The sequence below is a fragment of the Wasmannia auropunctata genome, unplaced genomic scaffold, assembly GCF_000956235.1.
Source record: "Wasmannia auropunctata unplaced genomic scaffold, wasmannia.A_1.0 LD336037.1, whole genome shotgun sequence".
NCBI lineage: Eukaryota > Metazoa > Arthropoda > Insecta > Hymenoptera > Formicidae > Wasmannia > Wasmannia auropunctata.
The window spans coordinates 1,014,734-1,026,933 of NW_012026853.1; the positions used below are offsets into that span (position 1 = coordinate 1,014,734).

Consider the following 12,200-nt stretch of genomic DNA (forward strand, 5'->3'; position numbering starts at 1 on the left):
TTTTTCTTAAAAGTATATATCCGAATTCGAAGCTACTACTCGTTGAATCGCTATCGGAACTATCTGTATTATAATGCGCTTTTTTATTCTATAATTCATAAAACTTACAGAAGTAGAATAATGTAAAACATGTTTATCCGGTGAATGATTATCACTAGTCCGAGATGCTGTTGTCCGTCGATGTAATGTAGTATAGCCTTTTTACGTGTTGGCCGTCCACGAAGTCGGCCCTCCGATTGACTCAAGGGAGTACTCCGATTTTCGTACTCGTGCAGGTGTCTCGTGCTTTTTCTCTCGATCTGGCTGTTATATTTCTGTGATAACTCGGTTTCCTGGTGCCTTTTTCCTCAGATATTGAGCTGTCAAGAGGTTTTATCGGCAGGTAGACCAGTTCACAGATGGTTATTATGCCAATTTACGCTTGTCCAGCAGGAACAATTATCGTAGCCTTTCGTCTTCTCCCTCAATGTCACGAGGTTTACTCGACTTAGGCTTTGCTGTATGTCCTTTCTCCGTGCCTTATCAGATGCCTCTGACTTTACGTGTGTAGCAGAGCAGAGCGTTGATAAAGGCCTCCAGTCCTCGGGACACTATGAGTAACCGCTGCCACCAATTGTTACGAGCCGAAGCCACGTAAGGTATCAAAGTAAATCGACAACTGTTCACTTATAAAAAACTTTATTCTGGACTTATAAAGCGAGGTGTATTCTCTACGAGAGACGACACAGAACTAACTAACAGTTCGCTCAAGAGAGATCTTCGCTTAGAGTCTCTCGAGTGGAGCGTTTATATTAAGTAAATAAGCAGTAGATATCGAAGGGTATAGGTACTTATGTTTATTACGGTTAGGCATATTAGGTTACGGACCCAAACATAGGGTCAGCTTAGGAGCTGAAGAGGACCTATCGATAAAATGCGGCGTCGTTGCGTCGCGGCACGTAACAGAGCACGGATTTCTTTTCTCTTTCTTTTCGCGCGTCTCGCGACGCATTTTATTATTGGATACGTGACGCAAGGCTTAATCGAGACTGCGATCGAAGCGAATGGATATAAGGGTACAAGAAAACAAGTCAACAAGTCCAGTGTACATCTGACGATACGCATGCGATAAGAAAATCAACGAGTCGCGCAGGGTCATGTGTATCGACTTCCAAAGTGTCTCGTACCAAGGGAATTTATTCAACAAGGTATGTAACGTTACTCCGACAAAGAGGAGCTACTTGTCATTTGCGGGATATCTCATTTGACGACAGACGCATACCAATTGTCAGCCGCATTTTTCGCGCTGCAGAATAAGAAAGAAAACGAAGGACTTGCGGTAAATCGCGGCGTCGCAGACATATTAATTACCGATTCGTCGCTCCACTTATCTAATTTCTCGGGAGCCCAATTAAATTTTATTGTCGCCCGAGCAGCCTTTTCTCCGACCAGCGTATAATTCTATAAACGGCAATATTTTAATGCGTAAAGTACACAAGTTACAATAGATGACTGTTGAATTCTTATCAGCCGAATTTGGTATTTTGAGACAAACAGACGTTTCGTATTATCTTCACACCTAAATATCGAATTTAATTTAACTTTATTTATTCGTAGTTATTTATTCATTACATTGATATTATACAGGATACTTCTCAGAAAGTATATTTAATTGTATTAAACACGCCGTACTTGTTAATATTCGATATCGTGCGAGATATCGAACACTCTTAAATTGATCACTCTAAGTCAAAGTATCTCTACGTACAATCATTGTGCCGCAAAAGCGGAAATATATTGCTGAGTGATGCCGAATGGAAAATATCAGCGATCGATTAGAAAACACGGAGCCGCTTAATGACCGATTAAAAGCCTCGCGAATGGTATTTCCCGTTTAGATAGCGCCGTTCACGCGTGTCAAGCAGCCACTGGCGCGAGATATTTCTATTTCTCGTACGTTTGAAAAACCCAGCGTACATATACTGATTATTTACGATAGCACCGCGGAGAGTCCATAAATAAGATAAACCCACAGCGTCAGCGCAGTTTGTTCCGCCATTCTGACAATTTACTGACGTTTACTTACATGGAAACTACGAGCAAAACATGTAATAACAAATATACAAATCTTAAAGAATAATCGGAAAGATTTAAATCAAAAATATTGTCTGGGATCATTTCTCAAGTTAATAATCTTGACCACAAATTACCGCTTTAAAATATTATTTATATCTCATGTATTACGTTATTATTTTATAATTAATCTTCTACTTACTTGGCATTTTTGAAACCCGCCTTTCCGCACGTAATGACATAAAACTTGTCGTCCGCTAACTCCAGCGTTTTATGTATCCTAACAGCGATAGGAATGGAACGTTCTTCCGTGTGCTGTAATATACATTTAAATATAAAAAAATAATAAAATATAATATATAATTCAGCATGCAGCTTATTACATATAAAATAATTGATTTTTTTCCCGTGTAAAATATTTATTTGAACTTCTACCTTTTAGTGAATTTATGAGAACGTTTTGTAAGCCCAATTGTCTATGTGTATGTGAAAATTTTACGTGTGGAGTGGCTTTACGTCTTCGGTCGCAGAGAGCGTTACACTTGCAGAACAAATACCTCGGCGGAAAGAGAAGGATTCAAATGCAAATCGTAATCTCCATATATGATGGATTCTCACGTTATTCTCGAGGCCGTCTTCAGTGGCCGGGTATGTAAATCAGTGTACCCGCAGCCTTCTCAAAACAATTAATTTTCTGGAAACTTCTCATGTAAACAGACGCGAGTACTAATTTCTCCGCGAAACGTGTAAAGCGTAACTGCACCTTGGACGGCGGAATAAGCCTCCTCTTTTTACACGAGTGGCAAGCGAGCAGTTGCTCGTGCAATGATTTGACTTCTCGAAATTATGCTCAAAGGCTCGTATGCGCATACTATTGCATAAAATTGTCAAACGAATTAGCTATCTGCGAATCGTATATAGAAGTAATCAGCGCTAGTTCCATATATACGATCCCGTGTGGAGCCCACGGCGTATCGCGATTTCCATAATCATAGACAGAACTCACGTTGTTCACGAGGACTCCGCAGTACTCGGGACTGTCCTGCGACGCGAACAGATTGATGCCCAGTGTGGCGTGCGTGGTGCCGTTGCCCGACACCATGCACTGCGGGGTCCGATGGTCCCGCGCGTGGACCGCGCCTACGAAACTCTGATTGAGATTGACGCGGATCGTCATGTAGCCGCCCTTGCACGTCGCCGTCACCGTCGGCTGAAACTCCGTGTCCAATAATTGTCCGGCGACCTGCAATCAGAAATGGAGAAACGGCCGAATCAGAACTCCGCGCGGTGATGATCTCCCGGGAGCCCCCGCGAACGCGCGCGCGAGGCGCGGAGCCAATTATCGCATTCTAGAGCAAGTGCTGCACACTCCTCCGGACACGGCCGTGGAATTTCCTCGACGCGTACTCCGCGTTAACGATTCGCGCCCGAGGAGCATCATCGCCGCTCTCCGCCTTCGTGTAAATATTTAAATCAGGGTCAGTACTGCGCCAACAGCGCGCGGTCGGAGCTAACTAACTCCGCGGCGATTGCCGGTTTCATTCCGGATCACGGGGCCGTAACTATAATGTCGATTGAGAAAGACGGTCTCGGGCTGACAGCTAACCGGGTCTTAATGTGTCAACCTGCGCGTAAAAATATTCAGTACCAAACGAACTTCGAGCCAGCCACACGCTTTCCATTACGGACGTAAAACCTGGTCGGAATTCGCCTGTCATTTTTATTTTGCCGTGGCGAAATACGTCGCATTTGCAAACGAGACGTTTAGCTCAGGTTTCTCTTAACTCGCCGTTCTTTTTTTTTTTGTTGTTCTGCGAAAACCGCAAAAATTCTCCTTTACTTCGAATAGCTATATCGGTCGCGAGAAACCATACCCATAGGCGAGTATCTGCATTCTTTGCAACGCCGTTTGCCAGGCTGTTTTTCGCGGCTGATATCGAGCTGTGCACGAGACTCGCGGCGATCTCCACCCCCGTTACTATCCCGCTAAGGAGCACTCGGCGAACGCGCGCAGGCCAATGATATTTCCTCGGGCCGGATCACCGACTTAATGTACGAGTAAACTTGGACCGGTCTGGGCGGTAGCTATCGGCCCACGCTAACTTTCAATTTCATGCGGCTGGACCCGCTTTGTACGCGCGGATAACGCGCGTTCGTACTGTCAGGAACGCGCGATGAGACGTGTACCCGTGACACAATCTTGATATTAATCTCGAATTGATATACATCGCCGAGTAAATGTAGTTACGGCGTAATGAAAGTGACGACACTGCAGTAATTTCACGACCAATTTTTGTATTTATAATTAAAAGTTGTTTGCCGTCGATTATATATATCGTACACGCGACATCTCGTGTCAGAATTATGAGTGTCGTACTAAATAAATGTAATGATTGTTTTTTTTTTGCAACAAGGCATCGATTATTTATAGAAGTATATTCGATGCTAAAAGTTGAATTTAAGGTTTTCAATAATAAATTGAATTATCCAGAATAAAAATGCACGTGTAATAAAATTGTATTGCTACTGAAAATATTAAATATTCTTTTATTGTAGTTAAAAATTCAGATATTAATAGAAAATGTTTGAAAAAAAAATCGTCAGCATCTCGAAATTGTCAAAAAGCTGTGGTCTTTTAGTAGAAATTGATATTGACATAATGTATCTCTTTAAGGGTGCTACAACTGGCGCAATTCTACCATCTCCAGCAACATCGCCCGGGGCCCCGAGAGCCAAGACAAAGATCCGCGTGTAAGCGTTCGGCAAGGACACGGCGAGTCCTAAATGCTCCGACGTTATTCGAGGAAGGAGGCTCTCGCAACAGTCGTTAGTCTTTCGTTCGCGCGGGCGAACTGCTCGCCGAGGAAGAAAGGCAGCTTAGCGGTCCTCGATTAGTGTGGCGGATGCTTTGTCTACGTGTGCGATGACAGGTATACGATAGCGAACGAGGAGAGGGAGAGAGAGAGAGAGAGAGAATCGTGGTCGCCGTTGGGCAAGACCTTGCGAGCCATATCCTGTGGCGGTCCCGCAACGTATGACATTATGCGCGTATAATTTAATAGCGCTCATTGTTGCTCGAACGCTTGTTCGGCTGAAACGGAAATTGTACGACTGTTATGCGATATCCCGAAGTGCGTGGCACTTTACGTAAAGAAGTATCTTTCAACTCGCGCGTATATTAATACCGTGTGGTGCCCGAGCGGATGTAAAATACGATTGTAACGGATGGACAACCGATACACCAGTGATTGGATTATTGCGCAAAGTATTCATCTTCCTGTTATATCTTTCCTGTTATATTATCTCTCTAAATTTTCTTGAGTGACTTTTCTGAGGAGATTCACTCCAAAAGAGTGAAAATACTGCCACTTTAGTGGCAAGTTTCAATCTTTTGGATTCACTCCAGAAAATTTAGAGAGATGCAGGTGCACGTTATTTATAAGTTTCATTCGTTAATAATAATAATTATTATTAACGCAAGATCTAATTCATATAAATCATATAAATGTACATATTATACATTTGTTTAAGAAATCTCATTAAATTAATGCACTTCTATTTTAAAAGACAATAATTTTAATTTTAATTTAATAATAAGAATAAAGAAATAGTATATTACTATATACTATTTCTATAAATAAAAATACTTTAAACAAATCTTTTCAAAAACATGTGTATGGGATATTTTTCAGACATCATCGTTATTCAACTCGAGCAATGTCGCAGAATGAAGTAGCTTATAGAAATAGAATCCAAATTTGATATTCACATTAATATCAATATGCTAAACCGCTTGAAAAGCGACGGTAGCTTGAAACATGGCAATGGCTAAAACGTACAATGTATATATTCGCGTAGTTCGCGACTTGCTATTGTACGACATTTAGCCGGTAAAATGTAGGAATGCACGCTCGAACTTCCTGCAGTATCCATATCATGCACGATAAACATTCGCTCGATGGCGAATAAATAATTTAATGCAACAATGTGCATTATGCACGGTTACGTAAAGTTATAGCCGATGCAACGGCGCGCCGCGGTCGGAAACATCAGTTCCGCCTGTTAAACTAGACTCTTATCCTCCCCATCTGGAGGTATTCTATATTATAAATATCATGCGTGCGCCAATTATTGTCCAGCGGCTAAACAGCTTAGCCGCGCGGACACGCGGCTCCGTCGCTCAAGCCACGCCAGCAAGGTTCTTTCATAAAAATGCGAGGCATGAATGGATAAGCTTGAAATAACGCGCGAGAATGACATCACGTAATCGCAATGCGCGTACAATAGGAGATACCATTAGTCGCTTACCGCAGCGAGTCAGAGAGTCGGATAAAAACGCGCGCGCACGGATTCCGCACGAAACTGGTCCGGCAAAAATCGACGGCATGTGAAAATATCGCGAGGAATGCGAGTGTCAGTGGCTCCCAATCTCTCTCCCGTTAGAATTCGTCATTCCGTTAAAGTCGCAGAGGGATGTCTCGGATCCAATAATAATTGCACGGCAGAGAGAAATATCAGATTCGACGCGAAACGAGGGGAGACTCGGGAGCGAGAGAGAAAGAGGGAGGGAGAGAAGGGAAGGGACAGAAAGAGAGAGACAGAGAGGAAAAAAAGAGCCTATATAAAAATGTAGATTTTATTAATGAATTATTGCAGGCGTCGCGCGAGCGAGGGCAACAACGCTTTTAAGATGCACCTAACGACACCGTGGCGGCCGATCGCGATAAGCGCGGTTATACAACGCAAACAACCGGCGCGGAGGACGCGGGAACTCGTTTGGGAACAACAATTGCGATCGGGCCGGCAATTAATAATTCGCCCGGGAGGGTGTTGCGCGCGAGCGCTATCGCGTATCGACGCCGCGCGTGCAATAAATTGATAACTTTTTCCGCCGTGCGAGCTCTAATGCCCGCGCGCAAAAATTCACGCGTGGATAACGGCAATGCATCAAGATTTAATCCCGGCCGCTCTCGTGGCCGCAATGTTTCAGCGCATTCCGAGCGCACACACCCAGTCACGGGTGCGCGCGCGGCGCGGCGCGAACCGCAGAAACAGGAACAGCAGGATCGTTTCTCTCTCCCGGTCGGGATTGGCAATCGGAGACTTTCGGCTGTCGGCGACGTGTCTTCCGATAAATAAGGGACGAGACGCAACAGAGTGCAAGAGACAAGAAGAAAGATATAACGAGCAAGCACATTCGTAGTCTCTCTCTCTCTCTTTCTCTCTCTCTTTCTCTCTCTCTCTCTCTCTCTAACTCTTTCTTTCAAATCAAATGATATTTATTTGTAAATTTTTATTCTGCATTTTATATTTATATTACAGAATTTTAAGAGAAATCTCACGGAGATGCAATAAAGTTTTATTTAGAAAGAAAAATTTAACAAAAAAAGCATAAAACTAATTCAGATTTAGATTTTATTATTGGAGAATCATTTCATTATTCCCCTAACCTTTTGGTCTCAATTATCATGCTTGACCCTACCTATTAGTAGTAACAACAATAAGATAACAACTACAAGGAGCAATCAACCAGAACGGATAGGTGCGAAAGATGAAACAAATATGGATGCTGCGTGTCGGAGAGCGTAGAAGGTAATTCCGATAATACGCAATCGGCTTGAAATAAATTGTAAAATGTGATAAATTGCAAGTCTAAACAAATATCTTGTTCTAAAATCTTAATTCCATACGATAATATACATTCCGTATTCTTGACATCAAGATGTAGTAATATATGCGTATAATATTCGCTATATAATGTATAATAATCAATTTAGTCTTCGCGGATATTCGTTCGTACATTCTTTTGCCCCTCCCGATGATTATCGCTGCTAATAAAGATAACTTCAATATAGTAGTACGTTATCTCTTAATGAGCGCAGTTAATTACCATTAGAAATGTTGGATAATCGAATACGATAAATCACGCTGTAACACGTATGGCCTTTGTACTTTTTGAAATCATCTAGTAGCGCGTTTGAGCGGTTCATTTATATGTCCTTAATTTCCAATTGATTACAACACTTTGCAGTAACTGGCCACCACTTAAATTAGATTTAGCTTGCTGATTAATAAATCTCACCTATTAGTATCAACTTTTTAGGAATTTTTTTCCAGTATATATGGATTGCGTACCTGCGTTCTAAAGGTCATTCCCCTCTCAGCCGCTCATCCGGACCGAGGACTGGATAATAGATTCAGGGATTCGCCTCGCAACTAACTCAACGAGGGGCAAGAACGAGATGTGGGACAATACATTGAAAACGCTGATAGTTATCACTGGTCACGTTTAGCATTGAGCCGATCGAGCTTATCGGGAAAGAGAGGGGGAGAGGGGATAGGGGACCCGCGATTGTTTTACCCGCGACGTAACGAGAATGGCAAACGAAAGTCCCATCGAATGGTATCGCGTGTGTGGCGCAGCACGTGTGAGGCGCGGTGCGAGGCTCCCCGAAGCTACAAAGGCACGAGGAAGTCACGTCCTCGAGGAACAATGCAGAGCCGCGTCACTCTCGCAAAACGCGGGAAATAGTATGGGTATCCACGTTACACAATTGCCTTCCCTGATTCAGCAAGATTCCTGCGGCGGCTATTAATAATTGTTTACGCGAGTCGTCCGTTCCTCCAACGTTGAAAGCTGTTCGATGCTCATTTATTAGAGGACTGTAATTGCAACAGGGTGCAATTACAGTCGAGGATCGTTCTTTTTTTTAATTAAGCGCCATAGACATGATGACTCGGGTCTATGAAGAGTATGAATAAGTCGGCAGGAGTCTATGAAAATGTTTGAGATAAAGATGTAGATATACTCGTAAAATAAAAGAAAAAGGAAAGATGTATATACAATATAGATACTGAAGCTTCGTATTACAGCAATATAAGTATTTTTAACGAAATTAGATATTAATAATAATAGTCGAGCATTTAACCACTGAAGTGAATTTGTGCAGGGGAAGTGCTTTTGAATTATTCCGAAAGCAAAATTATCTTGTCAATTTCTTTTTTCTCTCGACAACATTGATATTATTATTTTACAAAAGTTCTAATTACACTCTTCTAATACACGTGGTAGCCTATCCATAGATATCTAAATTACTTACATAAATATAATTTCGTGATTTGCGGAAAGCTCTACCGTGAGTCATTATTTCAAATAACCGCTACCAGTGCGAGATAAAGCGCGTGGTGATTTATCTGCTTGGTGCACGTAGGGTATATACAGTGCTTTAATGTCATTCATATCTTTTCTCGCCGCGACTCCGGAGAGGCCCCGATCGTAAATAAATTGCGCTATAGTAACGATCGTGTTATTCATTTTGCGCGTACGTACTGCACACACAGGTATATACGCTCTTCAATAATTGAGAGGGCAATTACTCGTGTCACGGTATACGCAGTTGAATGTCATTGTATCTCGTCGGATACGCGAGAGAGGCGCACGATATATGCAACGCGTCGTCGGCACGAAAGAGCATTCTTCGCCCGGAGGCTGCGTGCCCGCCCTCGAATTATCTTGCGAAGAAAAAGGAAGCCGAAGTCAAAACGTATGTTATTGACCCTGGGCTCGTTCGGGTTCCTTCGTCTAACCGCTCGTCTCGTCCTTTTTTAGCGCGCGGCCGCTGTAACCGAACCCTGCGGCATTTTTGCCAGAAGTGCATCGTTCACAGTGTATGCAATTTACGACCATCGCCATCTCGCCATCGCCATCGCATCGCATCGCATCGTATCGCATCTCATCGCCAGCTTCGCGTTCCGAGTTTTACGGTTCGCCGCGTCCTTCGAAAAATACCTCTTTATGCAATAATGAGATAATTACGTTTGTTACGTTTGCACGAATGTGCGCGGAGTGTCCCCTCCCCTCCCCTCCCCTCCCCCCCGCCCCTGCGAATTGCCCGCTTTCTCCCGACCGCGAAAACCCCGCATTGCCCGAACGGTGAGGGCATGTTGTAATGTCGAAGCATTGATGGTTCTCGAGTTATCTGTGTAAATGAAATTGTATAATTTCTCTCTTAATTACATGCTCTCTTTGTATTTTATGAAACACATGTATATAAATAACGAATTACATCTCGAGTATATGAATTTGTGACATATCATAAATTATTACTATTATTATTATATATCTGTATAAGATAACGATTTATAATTATTTAGAAAGAAAATAATTATATGCTGTGTTTATTGTCAAAGCCCATTTAAAAATGTACGGGGCGTAGTAAATTAACACATAAGAGTATAGCATTATGCTTTCGAATAGAAGAGTAATTAAAAGAAGTTTAATTACGAAGCTCGATACGCATGGTGTTAGAAATTAATCGTACGAAATATAGTCCGGCAGGGAGTAATTAATAAGTCTGCGCCGCATTATCAGATCATGCAGCGTGCGTTAATTAATTATTAAATTTCTGCAGGTATCTGATGGGCTCGCGTTTCATCTCCCCCCTTCCCCTTCACTTTTTGCGAGGGTAATCTCTCGAAACCCGAAAGCGTGCAAGTGAAAGCTGGGATATTTACCAAGTCGCATTAAATCCATCTTTAAATTTATCCGCCGGTGAAAAAGTGGGCGAATGAGAACGTTGAAAAGCTCGCGTTCGCAGCGGAGAAAATAATTTTCCACTTTACATCACGAAGAGATAGCTGCGGCGCCACCAGGGAATCGCGAGAGAAATGGACGGCTGCTACATGAAAAGAATTCCTCTTATAACTGTTCCGAGTTGCAAGCATTTTGAGAATTCTCATGCATTGACGATATTTGCCAGTTTCTTCAGTTTCTTCCTACCGCATTACATTTTAAAAAGAGAGTTGTCTAGCTGAAGTTGATTTTTCTTTAGTGTAAAAGTCAAGAGAGGTTTCTATTTGCTGCAATTTTCAGCATCACATATTTGCGCAATTCGTAATTTAATATACAATTACGTTTTTTTAAGAGATGGAATTATACAGATTATATTAAAAAGTATGCATGTATACAGCATGTATATGTACAACTTATGAGTAAGTCTTTATTAAATTCACAAAGTACTTAATTTGTATATAATGTCTATATTTAAATATAATACTATAATTATCTTATGAATAATTAAATTTTAACGAGTCCATTAAGTAGATTAATCTGTACACGTTAAAACACTGTGAATTATCCTTGCCTGCACAAGATGTGCAGCTGTTGAACATTCTTCTCTCCGGAGAGAGAACTTTAGAAGCCTGTTTCTCAGTTATGATATAAAGGCGTCTGGACCTTTAATATAAAGGCCGTTCAATTAATAAACCAACTTGGGTGAGATTAAACCTGCCACGAGTTGATCGCGCGACTGCGCGGCACGAAAAGCCGGGGAACGGCCGAACGATATCGTTTTGCGCGTTATCTCCCGCTTATCGGAGATCTCTCGCGCGCTCACGTGAGGATGACGGCCCGCGGAACGCGCGCGCATCCGGAGAGCAGGAAATCCTACTTCGCGATGCTGCACCTCGGCTCCTTTGTCCTCGCATTCCCGGCGCGCGTCATTTACGGCCGTATGTTTGCCCGACTTGATAATCTAAGAGGGAACGTATTAACCGAAACGTAACGACCGAGAAAGAAAATAATTTCTCAGCCCTTGCACGCGCGCGCTGCAATTTCGTAGGCGCGCATAAATCTCACTCTTCCACGCGATATTTGTTTTTCGAGTGTAATGTAAATTATGCGTCGGGCCAAGGGTCGCGCCTGCCTACACGCGAAACGTATTATAGAAGACATGAAACAATGCGCGCGCAATCTGAAAATAAAATATTAAGTGGAAGCAAATAACGAGCGCGCACAACAGTTTATAATTATATTTTACTACGCGCAATAGACGAGAGAATATATAAAGTGTTAAATAATGAATAAAAACTATATATATATATATATATATATATATAACATTACAGACAAAGAAACGCTATATATTAAAATTTTCAAAGCCAATTGAACTAGCGTAGACAGTCTGTTTATATAACATAAGCGCAATAAAAGTTAGCCGATTGTTCGAGGAATAATAATGCGAAATGCGCGTACGTTTTGTGACCGTCGGACACCTGCGTACGTACGCGCGATGCGCGGATGTGTCATTGAATGGCGAAAGTGAATCGCATTAAATTATTGCGATTATATATACGGGACGAGGAATGGC

General features: G+C 42.2%; 1 protein-coding gene across 1 annotated transcript in view; it reads right to left on the minus strand.

Annotated features, from left to right (window-relative positions):
* The window catches only part of LOC105452176, a 30,953-nt gene that overhangs the window by 4,720 nt on the left and 14,033 nt on the right, over window positions 1-12,200 (minus strand). The window contains exons 2-4 of the mRNA XM_011693068.1: window positions 3,059-3,295; window positions 2,253-2,367; window positions 2,066-2,072 (exon numbers count right to left, since the gene is read on the minus strand). Coding sequence (XP_011691370.1) covers window positions 2,066-2,072; window positions 2,253-2,367; window positions 3,059-3,295 — 359 coding nt within the window. The remainder of the gene's footprint in view (window positions 1-2,065; window positions 2,073-2,252; window positions 2,368-3,058; window positions 3,296-12,200) is intronic.